General features: G+C 43.6%; 1 protein-coding gene across 2 annotated transcripts in view; it reads left to right on the plus strand.

Moving 5' to 3' along the window:
• Positions 1 to 22027, plus strand: part of LOC120540104 (von Willebrand factor A domain-containing protein 7-like) — a 43622-nt gene extending 21595 nt beyond the window's left edge. For both annotated transcript variants that reach the window (XM_039770592.1, XM_039770593.1), the window contains exons 10-19: positions 1521 to 1775; positions 4195 to 4248; positions 5972 to 6169; positions 7762 to 7934; positions 9620 to 9734; positions 10881 to 11085; positions 12713 to 12794; positions 17009 to 17250; positions 19194 to 19284; positions 21871 to 22027. In XM_039770592.1, coding sequence (XP_039626526.1) covers positions 1521 to 1775; positions 4195 to 4248; positions 5972 to 6169; positions 7762 to 7934; positions 9620 to 9734; positions 10881 to 11085; positions 12713 to 12794; positions 17009 to 17250; positions 19194 to 19284; positions 21871 to 21951 — 1496 coding nt within the window. In that variant the 3' untranslated portion in view covers positions 21952 to 22027. The remainder of the gene's footprint in view (positions 1 to 1520; positions 1776 to 4194; positions 4249 to 5971; positions 6170 to 7761; positions 7935 to 9619; positions 9735 to 10880; positions 11086 to 12712; positions 12795 to 17008; positions 17251 to 19193; positions 19285 to 21870) is intronic.
• The last annotated feature ends 4698 nt before the right edge of the window (positions 22028 to 26725 follow it).

The following is a 26725-nucleotide window of genomic DNA, read 5'->3' on the forward strand; positions in this document are numbered from 1 at the left end:
TGGCTCGGCTTCTTTTGGCAGGATAAGAGGCTGAAGCGGAAGTGACGTCTGTGTTCCTCTGATCTAAAACGCCTCTGGAACTTGGAGTCCCAAAAGTGCCCACTAGAGGGGGATAGCACCATGAAACCTTGGCTAGTAATGAGGGCAAATCACGGAGTCTTTAGAAATAAAAAGGAGGTTTCTTCACAAAACAATGTTCTCTTCCACAATATTGAAGCACAGTGGGAGCACAAAAGAACAGAAAAGCCAATCCAAAGGGAACAAGTGTGGCCGAATGGTAGTGACCTTCAGGTTCAGGATGAAATGCTGAAACACTAATCAGGTTGTCCCGTTTTTAATTTTTTTTTATCAAAGGAAAGCACAATGAGTGCACGACGGCACTGCAGACGTGAAAATAGAGGCGGTAGCCATCTCACTGTGAAGTGTCGCTTGAGCGGCTCGTGACTTCTTACGGAGTTCTGCCCTCTGGGTTTGCTCGACTCAAAGTGAGGCGTCCCTGCCCTCCCAGATTTATAAGACCTGGCCCAGAAGGGGTGGAGTCGGCTGCCCTCACTGGGCGTCGTCTTAGGTAACAAGGTTAGTGACAGCGTCCAAACCCCCACATCACTTCAGGGTGGTATTACACCCCTCAACTAAGCCCAGAAGGAGACCCACTGGGCTGTATGGGTGACAAGGATATTCAAAGAAGGGTCATAAAGGGGACAATAGGGACAAAGCAAAGACTTCTCACTCGCCAAACTCCCAAGCTCTCTCAAACTGATCTGGCAGGAATTGTGGGAGACCCTCCAGAGCTGTGATTTTGGTGAGTGGGGGACCACCCACCACATACATGGACTATCACCGAGGCTTTGAAACATAAACCCAGTCAATAGCAAATCAACATAAATAAAATACATACACAGAAAAGAATCCAAAAATGACATAAACTGTGACATATAACAGTGGATGAGGAAGAAGAGCATATTGATGATGGCGCCCCCTCCTGGTCTGGGGTGGTAATGATTACCTTTTTAGAACCTTAAAAATGTCACCCAAGTGCTTGCCTGACAGCGATTACTTTTGGAAAACTCGGCGCAAATGATAAATGGGAAAAGACACATTCCCACAATCCTCTGCCTTTGAGTTGAAGATCTGCCTCTCCCTGTCATTCGTGGGTCCAGGGGTCTTCGGTCTTCAGTGCTTTTCCTTAAGGCTACTGGAGATGCGCTGCAGCACTTGACCTCCAAGTGTTACGTGGTTTTCTTTACACTTAAAGGGGTCTCCCACCTTTAACACCCAATGTGACAGGTAAGGGTGTCGTTACTATAAACAAAGCCGTAGCGGTGGCACAATCTGACAGCAATAATCCAAAAGGGTGTCCCTTTTTTTTTTTTAAATGATAAAAATAAAATTTTCAGCAATTCAAATAAAAAATTAAAATTGGGGTTCCAAATGCGGATCATGGACTGGTCTTCAGTACTGGCGTGCATCACAGCTGCTTTCATTCACACAAACCTACGGGTCCCTTTTGTGTTTTTTAGGAGTTGAAGAGAACGAGTACGAGAAGCTGGCCAAGGTGACGGGTCAACACTACACCCTCGTCCAAAAGGGGAAGCTGAACTCCGTCCTGGGAATCACAGAACTGGCCCTGAATTCGGCTCCTGCTGTGCTCGTGCAGGTCACTGAGAGAACCAAGAAGCTCCTCTTCTACGTCGACGAAACCCTACAGGAGCTCAGCATCTCCGTGAAGAAGAAGAACGACGTGCCCTTTTACTTCACTCTGCTTACACCAGGGGGTGAGTCGGTGCCCTGGGCACCTAAGATTCCACACTTGTAAACGTGACAGCAGCTGCTTACCTCATATGTGTAATCGAGATACAAAATCAAAGGGTGGGCTTCAGTAGAGGATGGCACGCTGCCACCATGGATGGCACTAAACACCAATGCCAGCACAGTATTCTCCACCCCCGAGTCCACATGAGCTTCTGAAGACACTTTTCAGTTTCCATAATCATCCAAAATATGTGAACATTGGGCTGATTTGCAACACTAAGTGCCCACGTGAATGAGTGGACCCCCGGCTCGACTGGCCGTGTGGAGTGTCCTTGTCCCAAAGACGTAGGTTAGTGGACAAGAAGCTCCAAACTGGATCAATGAGCTTGACTGGTCACCCAGTGTTGTGTCTAATGCTGTGCCTGTGATTTGTGATCCCGCATTGGAACTCAAGGTTACGGAAAACAAAGGAGTGAAGGAACGTCTTGAAGAAATGTGCTCAATGAAGCGGCTCTCTATGACTTTATGGTGGTTTTAGAGGTTTATGGGGTCCTTACTTCCACATAATACATGGACCGGTGGCATTCTTACTTGTATGTGCTAATTAGCTTGCAACACGTCTCCACTCTCTGGCACCATCACTGGTGAGTAGGACAGCCTCACCTCGAAACATTGGACTTCCTTACCTAAAAAGTCTCAGAACACATTAATTACGCCGTCGCAAACTGAATAATACAACTCTGTGTTGTCTTCAACACTTAAACAGGCTGCAATAATCAGTTGATGCACATCACTGGGTTGTATCGTAAAAACCACTGAATATAAACAGAGGGACGTCATGATGAGCCTGCTAAACACACTAATAAAACCACATCTGGAGTACAGATGGAGAGAACTTGATGTGTCTTTGACTTTTTACAGACACTCTTTAGATAGATCGAGTGAAAGGCACTATATAATAGATAGATAGAATGAAAGGCACTATATAATAAATAGGTAGGTAGGTAGAGTGAAAGGCACTATATAATGGATAGATCGAATGATAGGTAGGTAGACAGACAGAATGAAAGGCACTATATAATAGAAGGAATGGCACTATATAATAGAATGAAAGGCACTATATAATAGACAGAATGAAAGGCAGTATATAATAGATAGATAGAGAGTATGTAAAAAGCACAAACAGGCAATGTGAAGATTTGGCGATTCCACCCCACATACTGTAACACAAAGGAACAACAACGAGTAATCATCCAAGACTGAGTCAATTCAAGACTAAACAAGTGGATTAAAGCTTCCAGTTAAATTGAAAGGAGGCAGGAAGGGGTGGGATCACGGCAGGAAGTGAGGTTTCATAGGAGAAGGTGTTGAAGTAGCAGAAGTAGGTGGAGTCTTAGGCAGGCTTTGGTCTGTGGTAGAGCGAGTAAAGGATTTAGCACCGTTTAACAACCCCAGTCTCCGTGTCTCACTTCCAGTTAAGCCCTTAGACTGCCTCCCAAGTGTGTCTGTGTGACAATAGATAGATACATAGATGAATGGATAGAGAGATGAAAGGCACTATATAATAAATAGATAGACAGTCGCACACACACACTATAGTAGACTCACACACCAAAATTCCAAAAAAGGATTAAAATTAAAAAGAATGAGAAAGCTTCTGCCTTGGTCCCAGTGGGGTGCTATACAGGTGTGTTGCTGTTGGTATAAAGCCCCCCACAGTCGTGTTTCCTGTCACACTTTTGCTGAATGATTCGTTGACTGAAAATCCTCAGTGTTGTTGTGTCACAGAGAGAGGATGTGCAGCGTTGTTCACAGTGGCACTCAGCTTTGATGGCCAACATCGATGGACAGCGGTGGACTCGTCACCTGGTGGGAGTCGTTGATTTGATTTAGTAGGGACAGCAGCACTTGGATAGCAACCAGGTGCATCCCAGGACTTAAGGACACGTCATACTGTGACAGACCCAGAGAGTTGAACCTGTTTAGTCTCGAGCAGAGGAGACAGTGTGGGGACCTAAGCCAGGGGCTCAAAGTCCTCAAAGGCATCGGTCTAGTAGGTCCAGGAGAATACTTTCAGGTTAACATGGAATCACCGGTGGAAATTTAGGACTCAAGCAGGGAAGCACTTCTTTATGGAAAACGTTTTTGTAAATTTGAGACAAACTACCGAGTCGTGGAGTTAAGGCTGAAACCTTAAAAACATTTTGGAAGGACCTGGGGGGCCACATTGGGACGGCTGAGCTTATTAGCCTGATGGCCTGAATGGTCTCCTCTGGTTTGTCAGCTTTCTTACGTTCTCATAACGCAACTTACAGAAATGTGATGAGGGCTTTCTCTAGAGCTGGCCTTATGCTATTTCAATTGGCACATTTTAAACTTTCTTAAAGTGTAACAAGAGTTTTCTTTTTTATATGCTGATTTGTATTTTGCATTTTCTTTAAGATTCTGATAAAACTTGGAGCAGAAGGAAGCGGGCCGTTACGGCGGATACAAAAGGTAAATGTAAACGTTTTTATGCTTTATGCTTCAGAATCCTGTCTTCTCTCATGTTTGTGTGGGTATTTATTTCTGATAATCTTATTCTCAATTTCCCAGTCATGTGAAAAAGTAAATGCACCCCATGAAATGTGTGTGTGTTTTTATTTTTTGGTTTTTTTAAACATGCATCACTTGCCAACCCCCAGGTGGGAAACTTGGCGCCAGTCACTTCGCGGTTTTGCCACTCACGTTATGGGTAAGCGGGTGTACAAAACATTGTTGTTTTCATGGGAACTGAATTTCTAATATGTCCATTCGTTTAACTCTTTCGATTCTATGTTGCATTGCTTCTCCGTGATCATAAATATAAACCTGACCGAATTGTGGTTTCTTTGAAATTAAACTTGTTGTAGCTTTAATTGTTGTGGGCCCACAGATTCTCATTGCGTATGGTCCTGAATCGTGTAAATCTACGTTTTGAGCATTGAATGATTTTTTTGCGCTAATGCAACCTTTACTATCATTTTTATGAGACTTTTGAATTGTCGTACTTCCATTATCTCGAACCTGCTCTGTTTTTGAATTCTTTACGATGTTCTACTTTATCTACTCTTTGTCTTTTATTTCCGGCCCCTGGCCTGGTTAAATCTCTTGGCACAAAGTCTTGTCTCGCTGGACGTGAAAGTGTCTCTCTGAGAAAGTCGCACCTCATTGCAGGATAAAAAGTCTCGTCTCCCAAGTGAGGCGAGCACGTCCGCAAAATGAAACCTCCGAAGAAAGAGTCACTCACTTAGCGGCTAATGCAAAAGCGAGGCGAGCACATCGGCAAAAACGAATCCTCCTAGGAGAGAGTCGCCCAGAGTCGTTCCTTTAAATTACCTGACATCTCTACATTTCAATTTTTTTTTTCTGACGATTTCAGTAGTTTCTAGGACCCCGGGCTTTTCACAGCACAGGCTTACACAGCTAATGTTTAACAAAATTACACAATGGAGCAAAAAGTGTAAATGTGTTCTGACTTTTGCTTTATTCTATCACCTTTACCTTAAGCTTTTGCTTAAATGAAGATCAAATCTTGATATATCCACTGTGATAAATAATTGAGCCTTGGCACAAAAAAGCGGTCTGGGGCAGCCGCCTGTACACTTGAGAATGGCTGCGGAATCGAAAGGTTGTAGAGAAAATGGTCTTTAAAGACGAGAGTCCAGAACAGAACTGCGGTTTGGTGCAGAAGTGGTGGGTTTTAAAGATGGAGGGAGGAAGTGACGTCTTCAGGCTGTGGAGCTGGAAGTGACATTTGAGGGCCCAGACGGAAGCTCATGGATTTGGTCTGCCAGGGAAAGAAAGAGAAAGGGTCAGTGCCCTCTGCCACCCCCTGGTCCGACTGAGAATAACCTTCTTTTGAGCTCTTTAGATACCTCCCATGCACACGTGTGGCACCACATATGTTAAAAAACTTTTCATGGGGTGCACTTACTTTTTCACACGACTGTCTATTCCGTATGAGCAGACTGCATTACATGAGTGCAAAGCTTACTTAATACCACAGACTACCGTGACGCGCTGAAAATCCTGAATCTTTACAACTGCCTACAACAGTGCAGGCTTTGGCCTCCTGTGGCCCGCTAACAGAATAAATGAGGTGGTGACAATGCGTGACTGGGAAAACGTGGACACCCTGAACGTCTGCTCATCAATGTTCACATTTCTTGATGCATCCCCCTTCCATCCTTCTTTACAGTTTCATCCTTAGTCAACACCACCAACTACCAGGTGATAAAAGTGCAGGTGACACAACCGGGCCAGTGGGCAGTGGAGATGAGCAGCTTGGACACGTACACGTTTGAGATTGCTGGGAAAAGCCTGCTGGACTTCTCGTATAAAATAATGGAGGAGAAAAACGGATACGTGCTTCCTATACAAGGGCGACCTGAAAAAGGTAAGACATGAGAAGGAGAATCCGTTACTCCATTCATTGATTTGCTCATCATTTGTCTCTAGAGAACACTGGAAAGTGGGCAACCTCACATCTAGAAGACCACTAGCTGGTCACCCTCTTCATGAAATGGCAAGATGAGATAAATTCAATTGTATTGAAAGGTTTTCTTTTAAAACTAAATAATTTCCATGGTGTGATATGCAAAGCAAAATGGTGGATGTAGTATCAGGTCTCACTTGTTTATTCAATTCAATTAGCGTCAAAAGTCTAAGCGTGAAAACTGAACTCCAGTGAAACGCTCTGGAAACGCTGCAAAGTGTACAATCAACAGTCTTGAAATAGTTCAGATGTTCACAATAGCATATGGAGAGCAAAGTGTCCGAATTCTTGGCGTTAAGCACCATGGGTATCGAGGACCATCAAGGCCTTGTCTCATCTCCACTCCTTTTTGTGCTTTTCATGGACAAGATATCAAGGTGTAGCCGAGGATATCCAGTTGTGGAGGCCCTTGGTAGCATCGTTGCTTCAAGTAGATTATTTTGTCCCCTTCCCTTCAGCTGACCGTGACCTTCATCACACACTCAAACAATTTGATGTCCAGATGAGGATCAACACCTCCAAATCAGAGCTCATGGTTCTCTCTCTCTCCAGATGAGCTGGGAACAACTAGTGGAGGAGTTCAAGTATCTCGAGATCTTTGTTCACGAGTGATGCAAAATGGGAATGTGAGATCGAGAAGTGGATTGGAGAGGCGCCAGCTGTTCTGCGGGCACTGCACCAGTCTGTGGTGGTGAAAGTGAAGCCAAGTCTAAAGACAATGCTCTCTATTTACTGGTGGATCTACATGTTCTCACCTACCTGTATGGTCATGAGCTGTGGGTTCTGACCAAAAGAATGAGATTGTGAGTACAAGAGGCAGGAACGAGGTTACATCACAGGGCTACTGGGCTGAAAACTTTGTGATAGGGGAAGAAACTCGGAGATTTCAGCTCCAGAGGAGCAAATTGATAGGATTGGTGGTTTGGGCATGTTCTAAGAATGTCCCCAAGAAGGCTAAACCCTGCGCCCCAGAGCTGCTCTGGGCATATCTTACCCGGTCAGGTAGACGACGGCAGGCACAGGACATGCTGGAAGGATTACTGGCTTGGGAATGCCTGAGAATTCCCCAGGAAGAGCTGGAATCTGTACCTGGAGACAGGGATATGTGGGCTAACCAGCTTGGCCTGCTGACGTGGCGACCCACACCAGGAAAAGTGGAGTATGAAAATGTGAGAGGGTGAGGTGGGACAATGCGAAAGTGTAATATACTGTAGACTTTTCAGTGTAGAAATAACCTCATATAACACCCTCCACCCTTCTTAATTCACTTCAGCGTTTCAGGGGGGTCTCGGCCTCATCTGGCAGCAGAACTCAACCGAGGGGCATTTCTGAATTAGCACTTTAGGGTTCTAAGTGTTTAAGTGGGTCCTGTGATGGCCCGGCGCTCCATCCAGAGTCGGCTCCTACTTTAAAGAATCTGAGGTAAGCAGATATGAGCGTGTTATGAATGTTCTACTCTGACCTTCCTCAACTTCTCATCTTCTTATTTCCAGGGGCCGAGTACATCCTGTCGGTGGCAGTGGAAGGTGACAGCGGTAAACTGACCTTGACACGGGTTATAATATTTGATGAAACAGGAAAGATAAATAAGGCGTATGACTTGAACAAAAGTACGGACAGCCGTGGAGAACTGCGAGTTTCAGTGCCCGTGAGGTTTAATCTAACGGTGAGTGCCAGTCCTGGTGCTTGGCATTACGTCTGTTTAAAATGAAATGAGATACTCTGTTAAGTCGGAGTGATGTCCTTTGGATAAAATCGGGAGTGCTCTCCCCTCGACTTTCTCATATACTCAGATATGGGGATGGATATTTGAGGAGTAAACCGCAAGACAAGGATGATATTTTTATATTATCTACATTAAAGAACCATCAACAACAAATCAAATGAAATCAATAATATATTGAACAATTGTCTCGATTCATGCTTAATAATCCAGGTAAGGAAATTCTAGAAAGTTGATTCTGTTCATAGTTTTTTTCTGATATGTTTCATCACTCATCCAAGTGACTTCCTCAGTCTCAGTTGACTGCAGGTTTCTCCAGCCTTATAAACAGTACTTTGGCCTAATGATCTAACTATCACCACTGACTAACAATGGGCCGTGTGATCAATGATATGCAAAATGTCCATTGATCAGTGGCCATGAGTATCAAGAGTTGGAGAATGGCTGCCATCACCTCATTGTAAGATGATGAAAGATGTACCCTTAGGCCCCCTCCTCGGTTCAGAGATGGTCGTTCCTTTTCACGTAAATGGCCTCCTTGACTCCTCGCTCAAACCAGCATTCCTGCCTGTCCAGGATGTGCAAATGTTCACCACTGTCCTGTAGATGTAAATAGACTGTGCATAGACTTTCACCATCTTACAATGCGGTGATTGCAGCCATTCCCCAACTCTCTGTGAATGGAACTCATGGCCATTGGTCAGTTGACAATTTGTATACCATTGATGCTGAAAGCTCTTTCGAACTCCAGGTTTGTGTCCACCTTCTACAGACAGCTGTGTGGGTCTTTCCTGATCGGTCCAATCATTTGAATTAACCACCAGTGGACTCCAAAAAAGGAGTAGAAACACCTCAGCGATGATCAATAGAAACGGAACGCACTTGTGCATAAACAAGGGGTCTTGCATACTTGTGTCAACATGAAATTTCAGTTTTTCATATTTAATAAATTTCCAAAAATATCTAAACTCCCATTTTCATGTTATTTGGGGGTATTGAGTGATGGTTGATGAGGGAGAAAATGGATTGAAGTGATTTTAGTACAAAGCGGCCACAAAACAACATGTGAAAAAGTGAAGGGTGCTGGATTATGTGAATTTCCCCTTGGGATTAATAAAGTATCTATCTATCTATCTGAATCCACTGTGTCATAGGGGTCTGAACGGGGAGGTCACTTTGTTGTTATTATTTATCGTCTTTTTTTATTAACATATTACACCGCGTTTCTAGAACAGCTCCTGGCATACAGTGTTTATAAGTGGAAGAGATTGAGTTGAGCACTTGAGGTTTCTTAACTTTGGTAATGCTCGCTGCTTTTGCAAATCGAAGTCTTTGCTCGTTTTTCATGCAATGTCATCACATTAAGCGTCTGATATCCCCCCCCACTCACTTGTACTCAGTAATAAGTGAAAGTTCATTTCTGATTTTTAGGGTTCCTGACTATTTGTCACCTTTCTGCCGTATTATGTGTGCATGTGCAGTCGTACGTGACTATCTCCTCCGGAGCAGCCACTCGCTCTCCACCACTCTGAACTCCATAAACAAGCTGAGAAGTTCATGGATGGATATTCTTACAGCCATTTTAAAATTGTCACTAAATCACACACATTGTGTCTTTCACTTTTTAGAGTTTCATGCTGGGAATTGGTGGCAAAACAGAAAATGGAAGCGAGTTTCTTAGATCTAAGCCGCATCTTATTCATACTGAGAGCATTTCACTGAAATTGTCAGAAGGACAGAAGAGTAAGTATTCCTTTCTGATGAACTTCCGAATTTAGCTCAAAAATGAGCAAAGTTTCCAGTTCAGAGGAATATAAAGACATTTGTTAACATCGTTATTTGTCTTATTTTACTTTTCCTGATTTAATAAATTAGTAGGAAATGTGGACATTTGCTCCTCCAAAGATCAAAGTTTCAAGCCTAAGAGTCTGCAAAAACCAGCAGGCCACATGCAGCGAATGCCGGAGCTGTCATTCTTCCTCCTCTTCTTCTTCCTCCTATTATGTTACAGGCTTCTGCACTTTGCACTTTGCTCTTCCTTTTCTCTCTGGCATGTCATGGTGCCTCGAGAGGAGCTCTGGTATTGTATGAGGAAGTCGGGAGTGGCAGAGAAGTACGGAAGAGTTGTACAGGATATGCATGAGGGGAGTGTGACCGTGGTGAGGTCTGCGGTAGGAGTGACAGAGGTGGGATTACATCAGGGATCGGCTCTGAGGCCTTTTATATTTGCAATGGTGATGAACAGGCTGACAGACGAGATTAGACAGGAGTCTCCGTGGACTGATGTCTGCTGATGACATTGTGATCTGTAGAGAGAGTAGGGAGCAGGTGGAAGAGACCCTGGAGAGGTGGAGATATGAGAGGAGAGGAGTGAAGGTCAGTAGGACCACCAGGACAGAATACATGTGTGTGACTGACAAGGAGGTCAGTGAAATGGTGAGGATGAGGGGAGTAGAGTTGGCGAAGGTGGAGGAGTTTAAATACTTGGGATCAACAGTACAGAGTAACAGAGATTGTGGAAGAGAAGTGAAGAAGAGAGTGCAGGCAGTGAGGAGTGGGTGGAGAAGAGGGTCAGGAGTGATTTGTGACAGGTGCTTTGCCCTTCGTGGTTGGTAGATGGCGATAGAGAACTTGAAATAATACGTCAGTGATGTCGGCTTCGTGTGCCACTTGATATCCTTAAGGGTCTCTCCATATAGAACCATAGCACAGGCGAGTGTGATTCGTTATTTTTCATCTACTGCTATTAGATACTTTGATTTTTGCTTCACTGTTACAAGGTCACAATCTCCTGGACTTTTGTTTTTAATAACTTCGATCTCACAATCATCCTCATTCTTCTTGCTGCTTTCTTCTCTTGTCACAAATTGAATGTTTCTTCTTCTTTAGGTACCTTGACTGAGGGAACTTCACTGAACGTCTTAGTGATCGCCTCCAATGAAGGACCAGACCAGACCTTCACGTTTAACGTCAAAGATGAGCTCTCTTTGATGCGGTCGTTTAATCCACAAAGTATCCTTATCGCTCAAGGACAGAACGTGACGCTGACGGCGACCTTTGAAGCCCCAAAGCCCATCCGTCAGCAGTCGTCAAGGTGAGGTAGAAGGTCAGGTCACTACATCTGCAGTCCTGATGGCCAGGATTGCTCCGTCTTTACTGCACTTGTCACCACATCCAGTGTCATCAATGCTCAGTCTTGGCAGACAAGTAGAAGAAGCCATTTCTATTCTGAAATGAGAGTCGACATTTTATTCTTAAAAGCTGAGTGTATTTTACCATCAGGGCCTTCTGGATGCGGTGGCTTTGAGGCTAGGGATCTGCACTGGCAATCAGAAGGTTGCCAGTTTGAATCCAGTAAACGCCAAAAGGGAGTCTGCTCTGTTGGGCCCTTGAGCAAGGCGCTTAACCTGTAATTACTCCATCCTGGGTATGACGTTAATCTGCATCCATCCCTGCATGTAGGCCCTCCAACCTGCAGGGAAAAACTTGGGGGTTGATGGTAGAATTGGCACTCCAGCCACCATAAAAAAACCTCACACTGGTTCCACTGCATCTGAACTAGTGTGGTGCTGAGGTTTCACCCGTTACATGCCTGCACTCGGGTCCTAATCTGGATCCTAAGTTGGTATGTCGTGTGGTGGGTGCGGCAATGCGCTGTATCAGCGTGGGCTCCTAACCTCTCTCTCTTCTGGATGTGTGCCCAGGGTCCGGTGATGGCAAGGGGGACTTCCCACCAAACCCACCACTGCTTAATAAAATGATGGATTTTCCATGAGTTGAAGTGACCACAGGTAGATAAGATTAGCATGGCCATCAATTAAAATGCATTTAACTTAAACATGTGCATCATTTGTAGCCAGTAGAGGGTGCCACTGAGCCCCAAACCCCAGATACCAACACACCCAACACAGTCCTTGGTTTATTAAAACACGACTTCTACAAATGAAGAAGATCCACTTTCATAGCCACCGATTATATAAAAGTTCCTTTCCCGTCTTCTAGTCCTCCAGGTGAGTGTCGCCTTCTCTGGAGGAGTCTGGTCGGCTTCTTTTTATGACGGACCCATGAGCACTTATGGTGCCAGAGCATAGCCCGATGGAAGCACTTTCTGGTCACGTGGAAGCCCCAATGAAAAAGGGAGATCTCCTCCCACAGTGCCCTCTGATAGCACCCAAGGATCCTGACAATTGGGTTGTCCTTCAGGACTTCGAATCCCATGGATCCCTGCGGGTGTCTAAACAGGGTCCATGCCAGAGGACCACTGCCATCTTTTATACTGGGGGAGAAATTTTTTTCTAAATATGCAATCGCGACCTGTCAACACTATCAACCAACCTGGCTAGAACGCCTGTCCATCTATCTTGGCACCGACACATTATAAGTGCTGGTATCTTTATATGGCAGCACATAATATAAAATGGTGGGGTGGCTCATCACGCTGTGTTAATCCCTCCGACCCTCTCGTATGTTTTAATTAGATAGGGGATTTAATTGTAAATGGGCTCTGGAAGGGCAAACGGAATAGAAAAGAAGCTTCATTATCCCATCCCTCCTGGTTTTATTCACTCCAACTTTGTGCCGACTGCTAGATATCGGATAATTCTAGAAATTAGGGGGATAGGATGGGGGAGCTTTGTTGGGCTGAACGGCCCATTCTTGTCACAGTTTTTCTATTTACATAACCTCGTCATTCCCTGTTTTTTTTTTTTGGTTTTTGCCAGCCTTGTGACATTTACAGCTAAAGGTGGCACATCAACCAACTACCTGAAGAGCGTCATAACTGTGGTGCCAGAAGTCAAGGAGGTGAGTCTTTGCTTGCTTTGCAGTTAACTCAACTAAAAATGTGGCATACAAGTGTGACCCCCTCACACCGCCCTTCTGTTTTGTAAACCAGGGTGCAAGGCCTGCGCTCTTTACTATGGTGTCGCCACCCGTCAAAAGTGGAATTTCCAATATCGGTCATCTCCAACCATTTAGTATATTATAAATCACAACTTACTCCTAGTTTAAGGAAATGAAAACTTTCTCTTTAGTTGAAGGTTTACAATCAACAACGGACAACCAAACATTTCAGAATACAACTGTGTACAGTATGAAATAAAAACTCAAGAATAAAGAGAGTTATTTAAGGAACCAAAGATCGTCTTCCCAATGCCACTGGTGACCTTAATTGTTTCTTCATTCCTTAATTAGCAGCCAAACAATTATTAGATACAAAATGAGCCAAAACAACTGGTGACCACCATAAAATATCTGAAGATAAAGAAAGGTGAAGGTCTCAGGTCCCCAGTGCTCTTAGCAAAGAGAAAATCCACAATACCAGAAATATCTGCTAAAGCACAATGAGAGCAGCAACAAGCCACGGAATTAAAGAACGAGTTTAATTAATGACAAGACTCTGCACCTCATTAAGCAGCTAGTTGGAGTGAAACTGGTTGGAGTTTGAAGCCCTGCCTTCTGTTGGCTCCCTCTCTTCACATTTCGTTTCTGTTTGGGTGCCATTTAAGGAAAGAATGGAATCAATTCAGCGGAAGAAATCTTAAAAAATAAGTCCTTAAAATGAATTCAAAAGAAGTTAATTAGCAGCTAAAGCTGGTCACCAATTAAGAAAAGGGTGAGAATGAAAACCTGCAGCCACTGCAGCCCTCCAGGACTGGAGTTTGAGATCCCTGCTGTAGAGGCTCACTGAACAGATCTTCATTCTAACCCTTTTCTTAATGAGTGATCTGTTTTTTCTGCTAATTTACTTCTCATGAATTCATTTTAGTTGACTTGCTTTTGAAGACTCAGACCCCTTGATTGTTTCTTTCTTTTTTCTTAATTAGCAGCCGAACAATAATGAGATACAGCAGACTGTGTCCATCATATAATATCTGAGAGTAATGAAAGATCTGAAAGGCCTCAGGAATGTCGATCTGCTGCTTCTTCTTCTTCTTCTTTCGGCTGCTCCCATTAGGGGTCACCACAGCAGATCATCATCTTCCATATCTTTCTGTCCTCGTCATCTTGCTCTGTCATACCTATCACCTGCATGTCCTCTCTCACCACATCCATAAACCTCCTCTTAGACCTTCCTCTTCTCCTCTTGCCTGGCAGCTCTATCCTTAGCACCCTTCTCCCAGTATACCCAGCATCTCTCCTCTGCACATGTCCAAACCAACGCAATCTCGCCTCTCTGACTTTGTCTCCCAAACGTCCAACCTGAGCTGACCCTCTGATGTCCTCATTTCTAATCCTGTCCATCCTCGTCACCCCAATGCAAATCTTAGCATCTTTAACTCTGCCACCTCCATCTCTGTCTCCTGTGCCACCGTCTCCAGCCCATATAACATAGCTGGTCTCACTACCGTCCTGTCGACCTTCCCTGTCACTCTTGCTGATACCCGTCTGTCACAAATCACTCCTGCCACTCTTCTCCACCCACTCCACCCTGTCTGCACTCTCTTCTTCACTTCTCTTCCACACTCCCCGTTACTCTGTACTGTTGATCCCAAGTATTTAAACTCCTCCACCTTTGCCAACTCTACTCCCCTCATCCTCACCATTTCACTGACCTCCCTCTTCTTCACACACATGTATTCTGTCCTGGTGGTCATACTGATCTTCATTCCTCTCCTCTCATATCTCACCTATGCAGGGTCTCCTCAACCTGCTCCCTACTCTCACTACAGATCACAATGTCATCAGCAAACATCACAGTCCATGGGGACTCCTGTCTAATCTCGAACCGTCATCCTGTCCATCACCTTTGCAAATCAGAAAGGGCTCAGAGCCGATCCCTGATATAATCCCACCACGGTCACACTTCCCTCGTTCATATACTGTACCACTCTTACGTACTTCTCTGCTACTCCCGACTTCCTCATACAATACCACAACTCCTCTCAGTCACCCTGTCATCTGCTTTCTTCAGGTCCACAAAGACGCAATGCAACTCCTTCTGGCCTTCTCTCTACTTCTCCATCATCACATCTGTGGTGCTCTTTCTTGGCATGAACCCATCCTGCTGCTCACTAATCATCACCTCACTTCTTAACTGAGCTTCCACTGCTCAGGTCTCCAAAACTTTTTAGCGGAGCTCTTCAATTTTGGAAATGTCTGCTATTGTAAAGTGAGAGCAGCAACAAGCCATGGAATTAAAGAATGGATTTAATTAGCAACAAAGAATTGGAGCCTAATGAAGCAAATGCTTGGAGTGAAGCTGGTTGGAGTTTGAGGCCCCAACTTAATTGGTCTTCTGTTGGCTTACATGCTACACGTTTCTTTTCTCTGTCTCTTTGAGTGCCATTTAAGGAAAGAAATGAAGCAATTTAGGGGAAGAAATCTTCAAAAACAAGTCCATTCAAAGGAAAAGGAGTTCATTAGCAGCGAAAACTGGTCACCAATTAAGAAAAGGGTGGGAATGAAATCCTGCAGCCATTGCATCCCTCTAGGACCGGAGTTTGAGAGCCCTGCTGTAGAGGCTCACTGAACAGATCTTCATTCTCACCCTTTTCTTAATTAGTGACCTGTTTTTGCTGCTAATTAACTTCTTTTGAATTCATTTTATTTGATTTATTCTTGAAGACTCAGACCCCTCAACAATACAACAACAAAACAATAATGAGATACAAAATGAGCTGAAACGTGACCAGTAAACTGGGTCCATCATATAATATCTGAGAGCAATGAGAGGTCTGAAAGGTCTCAGGAATGTCGATCTGCTCAGGTCTCCAAAACATTTTAGCCGAGCTCCTCAATTTTGGAAATGTCTGCTATTGTACAGTGAGAGCAGCAACAAGCCATGGAATTAAAGAACGAGCTTAATTAACGACAAGACTCGGCGCCTAATGAAGCAAATGCTTGGAGTGAAGCTGGTTGGAGTTTGAAGCCCTGACTTAGGTGGTCTTCTGTTGGCTCCCTCACTTCACATTTCATTTCTGTTTAAGGGGAACAAATCTTAAAAAAACAAGTCCATTAAAATGAAAGGAAAAGGAGTTAATTAGCAGCAAAAACTGGTCGCCAATTAAGAAAAGGGTGAGAATGAAAACCTGCAGCCACTGCGGCCCTCCAGGACTGGAGTTTGAGACCCCTGGTTTAGCGTTTTGCTTCTTTTTCTCTTAATGTCTTGCTAAAGTCGCACTTGTCACTTCTCTCGAGCTCGACTCTCTCCACGTGTCATACCTCGCTGCTCCAGTCCCCTCCAATCCCATCCCTGTATCTGCCTCACACGGCCTGTGGCTGGACCATGAGGGAGCGCCATTGGCTCTTCAGCTAGGCTTTATACTCCAGTACTGTTTAGGTTGGCCAGTCATCAACCAGACTTACTTTGGGTTATTTGTTTAACTTTATCGACTATTCACATTCTTCATTTTTCTTTCTTTCAAAAGCTACTCCGGTTACACAGGTATTAGTGAATCAGACTAACAGCGTTATTCCATGTCTTTTGAGATGATGCCAGATCTCATGATGCTTGACACTAGAATTGTTTGTTTTTTGTTTTTTTTGTTTTTTTACAAAAAGAAATGAAAAATTTGCATTAGGATTATTTTTTATAAAATACACACTTAAAAATTAGATTTTTGAAAAAATAAATCTGTTTATAGGTGCAGACTGACCATCAAGGCCTTCTCCCCAGCTTGTTTAAAGGCTCGAGTGACGAAATGATCACATATTTGTGAGTTGAAATGACCAAAGTGGGCACCGCCCCCCCACCCGGTTGTTCAACTTGAGTACCCACAAGTAGATTGGTCGAGTGGAGAAAGCAACACCAACGCTTGTATGAGGAGCAGAGAATCACCAGCAGTATTATTGTCCTGGGAACAGCAGCGAGATATCAGAAAAGAAACAAGGAGGAAAGTCAAAAGAGAAGCTGAAACCGTAAAGAAAGCTGCACAGCCAACAAAATCAAATCACGAGACAAAAAGTCAAAGACCCTGTGAACCAGACATGGAGAAGTGGCAGGAAGTGGGTGGGTGGATATTAACAAATGCTGTTCTGCAAACTGATGTCGCTCTTGTCATCTTTCTCATTCCCAGATTCCAGATCAGGACCCCCCTCAATATAACATCACACAACTGGGGGACATCTGCAAAGGAAAAAAGAAGCCTGTTCAAGTGTGCAAAAGCCACACCTGGGACTTGGAGTTCCAGGCTTGGGACAACAGAAGTGCCGTCTCTGTTGAACTCGGCCTTCCTGCTGCTGAAATCCCACCTGTGTATTCCCTGAACTGCAGCGACACCATCATATCGGGAGTCTCCTGGGCCAGCTGCCAGTACAGGTACAGCCATAGAGTAACGGGACTCAAGCGCCGCGGAAATTTGTCAGAGCTCACGTCTGACCACGGGGGCGTCAGCTGACTCTGTCCGTGTCAGAAACCCAACGTCTCGGCACAGCATCGCCACTACAGCAGCCATCCATATGATCCGAGTTTTCAGTTACAGTTCTGCTGTGTGTGTGTATATATTGTGAAATCACAAGATTTGGGGCAGCCACCCGTATAATGTCTGCCTGGCTGCCAAGTTAGCCAAATGTAAGCAAAAGTAGTTTACAAGACTGAGTCCAAAACAGAACTGAAATCCAGAGGAAGGGAGTGAGGCTTTAAAGGGAGTCCAGAGGAAGTGATGTCATCCCCAGGGTCGGGACCAGAGTGATGTCATCCTCAGGACCAGAGCCAGAAGTGATGTTGTCCCCGGGGCCGGAAATGAGGCCGCAGTTCCTGGTGTGATTTCCTGGGAAAGGTCTGCAGGCAACTTAGAGAGTTAGTGCACCCCGCCGCCCCTGGCCAGATGTGTTACCATTAGTCTTTAAGCCCTTCAGCTGCCTCCTATTTGCACGTGTGTGACAATCTCAATCAATATGGACAATATCACCTCTGTCCATATATTCAGTCTCTCTTCGCTTTTACCTTTTTGTCAATATCGCATTGAATTTTGATTCCGTGTTTGGACTTATGTTGTGACAATGCAACAGATTACTGCCCGTGATTGAGTATCGTTTCTTTCTCTCTACACGAACTGTGTCTGACAATAGCATTCACACAAATGAGAGATGATTGAACCGTGCGTGGTTGTAAATGTTTTAGATGTGCGCAGGACTTTTCCAAATCTCTTTGCATAAAGTCTTGTCTCGTGGGGCTTCAAATTTTCTCTGGCGGGATTTCACTTTCACCAAAAAACAAATGTTTTAATTCTCGCAGATACGCCTCTCCATTGGGATGAAACACTGCTTTTCCCTGATGGCAACACGAATTAGACGATCTTCACGTCTCCGACTTAAAGTTTAAATCCGAACAATATATCCAATCTCTTTTTGTTGTTCCATTATTTCACAGAGTAATAATTTCCATTTCTTTGTGCTAATGTGATCTTTACTATCATTTTTTTGAGACTTTCGAATTGACATACTTTGATTATCTCTAACCTGCTCTGCATGTGTACCGGACCAACATTTTTGAATTCTTTATGATGTTCTACTTTTTCATCTACTCTTTGTCTTTTATTTCTGTGGTTAAATCTCTTGGAACAAAGACTCGTCTCGCAGGACGTGAAAGTGTCTCTCTTCAAAAGTTCACATAAAAAGTCTTGTCTCCCACGATTTTTTTTATTATCATAGAGAGACTAAGTTTATGAGAGAGCCCAAAGCTGAACAGCAGCAAACAACATCGAAAAATCAATGAAAAACATTTCAGTTTACTTTTGTCGCATAATCCATACTTCTGATTTCACGCTGTAAGCTCACAAGATCGACAACGCATGTGCTTCTTGCCAACCTGTAATGAGCATTCTGATTGTTACTTTCTGGCTAATTTGTGGAAGTGACGTGTTTGATTACATCAGCTGTGGATTGTCATGAGAATGAACTCCAAAGAGGAAATGCTTGATTTTTTGTGTTTTGGACTGATGATAACAGCGGAATGAATTCAGTGCAACACACGCGTCGTGACTCCTGTAAATCCAATCAGTTTGAATCGACTTAATGTGTCGGCACAATCGAGTCGGTGCTTGGATGGGCCTGTCCACATCTGACATTGGGGGTTATAGCTTGGCCTGACCCAAAGGTAATTAATTTGGTGGAAATGTGTCCCCTTGTGAAATCTCTTCTAGACTCTTATTAGCTGCAATTCGCTCTTTTATCGAACGCTCATTTGCTTGCCGTATTTTTCCGATCTTTGATTTTTGTTTTTTTTATTATTATTAACGATTCTTCTCTTCACTTCCACAGTTCTGACTGCTGCTATCCTCATGTGTCTCTCATTCTGACTGACGATACAGGAAACGCAAACCTCCTTGATGTCGATTTTCGCGACTCACAGGTATGATCTGCATTGCTCAGCCACAAGTCTTCTTAACGTGGTCCATTCCCATTCATTCTGTTACTGAATCGAACTTTTGTCAAGCTACTACTTTTTAAAATAAAAAAACAGTTTTCTTAGTAACCAATGAGAAGTCAAGCAAAATGACTTCCAAAGGTGCAACAGCAGGAGCCGTTCAGGAACTTCAGTGATGGAGGTGCTTCTAAACAAGACAACCCCGTTCAGGCCCACTAACTCATTGTTTGAGTCTGCGTCTCAACTCGTCGTCTTCTTCTTCTTCTTCTAGCTCAGGTGGTTATCATACCTTTCACATGAGCATATGAAGTAAAAAGAATTGGGGTCATTGTGATGCACAGATTTTACAGCAACGAGTGCCTGCGTGGTCCTCCATAACTTTGATCTTCTGTCCAAAATATCGATCGATTCTGAAATGGCGTCCCCAACAACCGTGTTTTTGAAAACTCTCTCCAAAGTTCATAGATTTGATCACACTAGTAAGCACATATAAAATATTCTATTCTTAAAATTGGTAATTTACACGTAGAAGTATTATACGCATTTGAGACAAGTAGATATAATATTTCACTAAGCATTAAAATGTAAGAGGTAGGCTTATGCGACATAGATTTTTATTGAGTAGTGAGAAAAGCGCTATAAAAATGCAAAGAATTATTATTATTAATTTTATTATTTTGTATTATGTTAAACACCAGTTTTTCATCAGCCAAAGGTCAGACGTGCTAGAGAGCCGAGGAATGGACCCCTCGCTTAGAGAAGGGAATGTCAGCTCTTTGTTTGTAAGTCATGGTAGCAAGCGCTGAGATAGTAGGGGGAGAGAATAGCCCCTTATCACACATAGAAGATGGACAGAGCGGGGTTTGACACCCCCTCAACTAAGAATGACTGGAGGAATTAATTAGAGGCAGGACTAGAGCAATGGAAGTCAGATGAGGAAGAAAAATGGCTGAAATGATAAGAATTGGAATAAAAGTAAAAGGTGCCCATTGCTGGGGCTCATTGTGCCATCTGACTTGAGTCTGCATGCGCGCCATGCAATCAAGGCGGCCTTAGGGGTGGGCAGGGCCTCGGGCTGACCAACCCCACTGCCGATACCGGTTACGTAAAACGCTGTCACCGGTGTGTGTGGACTGTATAAACGTGCGTGGAATGTAATAAAAATAATGTTAACATACACCGGATTTTCTCATTGCAGAATTCAGCTAAATTTCTGCAAGATAACACGCGGACTTTATCAAAATATAACGATATAATCGATTAAAAAAGTGCAATTCATAATTCATGACAATACCACGGCAGTGTGAAATGCGATGCGGTGTCATACGGAAATTAGCGGGGCCTCTTCTTGAAAAAAGAACCCAAATTGCACGTATACTCCGAGTCTCGATATGCAGGATGTCGTAGTCATAACTCACGTTGATGTCACGTCAGCCGGTTATCATGTTTTTGTGCATTAATATCCGGCCTACAAATAAAACTTGAGTCTCAGTGTTTTGACAAGAAGTGTGAAATTAACGTAGAGGTATCGTCATGAAATCTCTGGTTTCCAGGTTCAGAGACGAAAATCCCCGTTTCTTGCTTTCCAATTGGAAAAGTCTTTGATGACATCTTCGTAGTCGAATCGGGATCTGCGATGTCTTTTTCTATAGATCGGATCGGCAGACCGCAAAGCCTGCCTTGAGGCATGGTGGAATGTATACTGGAGAATATAACTTGATAAATCTGCTCGAACGGGACACGCGGACCTCAAAAGTGGGACCACCCCCTTAGGCGCGGGGCCTGGGGCGGTCGCTGCACTTGCCACCCCCAAACGCTGCTCTTGCATATGATAAAGTGTAATTGTGCTATCTGTCCTGCGTCTCTCCGAGTGCCTTCACTGGGGCTGAGGGGAGCCCGTGTCAGTCTGCTTCTACACACATTGTAAAAAGATCAGAGACGGACAGGTGCACATTTGGGGTCCTGAGTGAAATAAGAAAACAGATGTCATCTTCAGAAGGCTTCTTCAGGCAGATCCATCCTCCTGTGAAGGAATGCCGACTTGTGCTGGCGCTGTAAGTTTAAATGCCACCAGAGACGGAAATGGCGTCACACGTCCTCCACTCTAAGGGCAGATACAGAAAAGAGGTCAGCGGCTGTGTGGCACTCCCTGTACTTCTCCCTGGGTTACCCTTCACTGGAACGTCTGGTTCATTTAGGGTTTCTGTTGAGCACCGCCTTGACTCTAGTGATATGTAAAGAGGTGGTTGTCTCACGTTTTCCAAGTCCTCTACAATCCCCACCTATGATATACGATTCGACACGTCTTGATGTCTACTTACGCGAGATTTTGAGCCTTTTGGGGTTACCTTCTGTTTTTAGCTTTCTATACCAGAAAATCCTCCTATAGTCTCTTTGGCTGTTATACACACATGTGTTTGTGTTACTCTGAGTTCTTCTAGGGAGCCCACACCATTTCCCGTTAGTTGCAGAATTCATCATTTGCACCTACAATTGTAAAAGTATCAGTGGTCCTCTTAGTTCGAGGATCTGCACCATTTTTAATAAAAACCTTTGACTTTTTGTTTGCAGAAGGAAAATGGGAGCAGTGAATCCCGAATTCAAAGCAGCGTCGTCCTTGCTGTGTCCCTGCTGTCTGCCATCTTCTACTGATGACCTCCTTCAAGAGATTATTAAAGGAATGGGAGTGTGCGAAGTATGTGAATAAAACAATCTTACGTCTTTGGAATTTCTGAATGTTTGGTGATAAGGATTTCAAAATGTCCAGAACAATACATGGAGCAATCAGACTTTGAAGGCAGCTCAGCGTATCTACTGTCGATTAGGGGGGCTTGTGGTCGGTTTATGTGTATGTTACCGGATAGGAACTCAAGGGGTTTTTTTCCCCACAAGGCTTTCGTCAGTAGTGGGTGACATGCTGGTTAATCTAAAACACCTGATGAAGTCGTCTTCGTAAGAATTTCTACCAAATTGTTTGAAATCATTTCAGTTATTTTTGCCCGGCGCCTCCTGACTCACCGGTACGAGAAAATCCCCACCTATGATATACCACTCGACACGTCTTGATGTCGTCTTTGGGGTTACTTTCTGTTTTTGGCTCTCTATACCAGAAAAATCCTCCTTTTATAAACCATGTTCAGATGCACTGTAGGTAGAGTTGTGTCTCAGTGGCTCAGAATCTGTTCCGGTATCTGGAAAGTTCCCAGTTCCGATCCCATTATTGCCAGAAGAGATCCGACTCCCATGGGTCCTTGAGCAAGCCCTTAATTTGAGAATTGCTCCAAGGGTGCTGTACAATGGCTGACCCTGCACTCTGACCCCCTAAAGGTCATGTGAAATGACAATTTCTCCTTGGGAATTAACAAAGTATATAAAATCAAAAATATTTATGCAGAAATTTAAACAAATATTATAATATTAGACCAATTGGTGTCTTCAGCAAAAAATGATCAGAAAGACTTGAAGTTGTGCAGGCCACATCAACCGAACCCAGGGGGTTCACCCCCTAATGTGTTATGAGTCGTCACAAAACTTAGAAAAAATGGAGAACGGTAACGTAGGCATGCGGAGTGTCGCTTTATGCAATTTCAAAGTTGCTGTTCGTGATTATGATCGTATTTGTGATGTGATATATTCTTCACCGGTGGTCTTAGCCCTCCTAGAAAGTTAGAAATGACAAATATCAAACATAAGCACGTGGGGTATCGTTGTAAACCATTTCAAGGTTCCGAATATGAGGTGATTTATGATTCGGTCCTGGCCCTCCATGAACTCTGTCAGACGGTGACAAATGACAAATACTTTCAATTATTTTGACTTGAACCATTTCATTTGAGGCACACGTTTTAATATTTCAGATATGTGACGCAACTCTTCTTGTTTATTATGTACTCCTACCTCATGAAGTAAGTCCTTACATTTCTTATGAAACCCCCAAATTAGGGCAGCTTATTGTCATTCGGGCTTCTTCTTTCGAAAAAATAGTTTTGCCAGTATGCTAAAAATTTGGAGAACATTTCTGAAGAAACTTACAAATCTTTACGGTAGAACGTCTGATTTTAACGAACTCTAAGTTAACAGGCAAAAAATTGTAAATAAGGTAAGAAATTTGCACCTGCGCTCTTGTTAGTGTCCCGTGGAATTAGGTTTGCCAGTTTCCTAAAAATGAGGAGATCATTTCTGAACAAACTTTCAAGTCTACACTGTAGGCCGTTAATTTAATGAGCCGCTAATTTAACAGAGAAAATTTTGAATGAGATCAGCATTCTGTACAGGCGCTCCCGTTAGGCGTACACGATGACGGATATGCACAACTCATTGTACTTTATAATAACTAGTGGCCGTTGCCCCCTGCACACTTCGCTCGCCAACCCCCCGGCCTGCACTATGTGCCAGCAACTTCACGTCTCTGCTGCTCGCCAATGTGGATTTCACTTTCAGCAAACAACAAAACGTTTAATTCTCGCAGATACGCCTCTTCATTGGGATGAAACGCAACACGAATTAGACGATCTACGAGTCTCCTAAGTTTAAAGCTGACCAATACCTAAATGCTTGTGTCATATCACCTCTGTCCATATATTCGATTTCTTTTCGCTTTTAACTTTTCGCCAATATCGCATTGAATTTTAATTCTGTGTTTAGAATTGCATCATGACAACACAACGGGTAACTGCCCGTGAGTGAACATCCTTTCTTTCTTTCTACACGACGATAGCATTCACACAAACGAGAGATGATTGAACCGTGTGCGTGGTCTCGCGGGCTTAAAATTTTCTCTTGCGGGATTTCACTTTCACCAAACAACAAATCTTTTATTTCTCGCGGATACACCTCTTCATTGGGAAGAATTCCTACTTTTCCCTGATGGCAACACAAATTAGAAGATCTACAAGTCTCCGACTTAAAGTTTAAATCTGAATAATAGCTACATACTTCCGACATATCACCTCTGTCCATATATTCGATCTCTTTTCGCTGTCTGAATAATAATTTCTGTTTGTTAGCACTATTGTGATCTCTACTATCAGTCTTTCGAGACTTTTGAATTTCAGTACTTTCATAATCTCTAACCTGCTCTGCATTTATGTTTCATGTTGCATTAAAGGTTTTGGATGCGTTATACTTTTTTGATCTTTTTGGCTTTGAAATTCACACTCGGATACTTTTTAAACTTACACTTTTACTGTAACACTTCATTAAAAAAAATATTTGGAATTACCTTTTCGTCAATATCACATTTTATTTTGATTCCGTGTTTTGAATTGCATCGTGACAACGCAACGTATAGCTGCCCGTGAGTGAATATCGTTTCTTTCTCTCTACACGAACTGTGTCTGATGATAGCATTCACAGAAATGAGAAATGATTGAGCCGTGTGCGTGGATGTAAATATTTTAGATGTGGGCGGGACTTTTCCAAATCTCTTTGCATAAAGTCTTGTCTCGCGGGACTTGAAAATATCTCTCGCGGGTCTTTAAATTTTCTCTCGTCTCAGGTTTTTCTTTTAAATCTTTAGTATCATTTTTTTGAGACTCTCGAAATTTTCATACTTCGATTATCTCTAACCTGCTTTGCATGTGTACCACACCAATGTTTTTGGAATCTTTTAATTCTCGTGGATAGGCCTCTTCATTGGGAAAAAACGCTACTTTTCCCTGATGACGACACAAATTAGATGATCTACAAGTCTCCGACTTAAAGTTTAAATCCAAACATTATATTTAATCTCTTTTCTTTGTTCTGTTATTTCACCGAGTAATGATTTCCATTTGCGCTAATGTGATCTTTGCATGTGTATCACGGCAACGTTTTTGAATTGTTTACAATGCTCTACTTTGTCATCTTCTTCTCTTTGTCTTTTATTTCCGGCCCCAAATTATTTCTTTGCACAAAATCTCGTCTCGTGGGATGTGAAAGTATCTCTCTGAAAAAGTCACGTCTCGTCTCCCAAGATTTTTTTAATATAATAGAGAGATTTAGTGTTCGTACTTACACATTATAATAACATTTTGACACATCCAGCACATGGTCATTTTGTCATTCATTTATGTTTTTAAATCACATTCGGTTAAACGGCCTTTCAGCAGTAATGGACACCCCTTCCACCAATCAGTCGGTGAGCAAGTGAGAGCGAGAAGTTTTCCATTTTTAATGTTTGGAGGGAGCAGAGCATTGACAAGCATTTTTCGAGATACAGTCATGTGCACCCTCATGGAAAGTGTGGGCTTGTTCAACGTATTTGAACGGGCAAACGTCAGATCTTCATGCAAACGGCGCCAACAGACAGGGGTGATCTGCACATCAATGTGACATGGCGTATTCATTCTCTTAATCGAAATTAACAAAGAGTAGACTTGTCACCAGATCAGAACATCAATAGAGAGGGTCTCGTCTAAACGTGTCTTCTTATTTAAACTTCTTTAGACGTATGATTTACTCGTTGCTGTTGACGTGTGTCTTGCCGCCCCACCGAGATGCTGTATCTGTTCATTGTTTGTTGAATAAAATATTGCAAACTCAAATTGTCCTTGTTTTGTTTTTGGGGACATTCCCTTTATGTAGGGTGTCAGTCAGTCTAACCCACTTAGTCCTGGACAGGGTTGCAGAGGTCTGCTGGAGCCTAATCCCCACTGGCATAGGGTGCAAGGCAGGAACAAACCCTGGACTGGGTGCCACACACACATTTGGTATCGCCAGTCCCCCTAAACTGCATGTCCTTGGACTGTGGGAAGAACCCCACACAGGCACGGGGAGAACATGCAAACTCCATGTAGGGAGGACCCGAGACTCAAGACTCCTTTGCAAGCTTTGTAGAGACATGACGGACGAGCGAGTGACACCCCGTGGAATGAAGTGGACAAGCCGAGAGCAGACCCAGTGGATTTTAATGGCAGACACTCGGAAGGCAAGCTTGCCTGTAAACAGGAGGTCGGCGTCCGGGTAGCAGCTGGCTGGTGGAGCCCTGTGTTTGCCTAAATAAAAGAAGGTGTAAAGGCGCCATGAACACACACTGTGTTTGTCTTCTGGATTCTGAACAAAGTCCTGCAGCACGGCGCCCGCCAGACCTGCCTTGTAAACCTGACTTTATCCTGCTGAGCACAGTTTACTTATCAGCTTATTCTGGGATCTCAGATGGGTTTTGAGGGGACTGAAAAGGAGCAAACAAAGCCACCCGACTGGACTCGGTCAAACGTCTGAGTGGAGACATGTCACCCGTCCTCTCCCACCATCTCCCTTATTATATGAATGTCAGGTCACTTAATCCAGACCAGGGTCACCGTCTCGGGGTCTGCAGCCTATCCCAACAAGGCAGGAACAAACCCTGGATAGGACGCCAGTCCATCACAGGATGAACATGCCCACCAAGCATGTTCTGGGCCCAGTTGAGCGTCACCAGTCCATCAAACCTTCATGCCAATGGGCT

Source organism: Polypterus senegalus, chromosome 12, assembly GCF_016835505.1.
Source record: "Polypterus senegalus isolate Bchr_013 chromosome 12, ASM1683550v1, whole genome shotgun sequence".
In the NCBI taxonomy this organism is placed as follows: Eukaryota; Metazoa; Chordata; class Cladistia; order Polypteriformes; family Polypteridae; genus Polypterus; species Polypterus senegalus.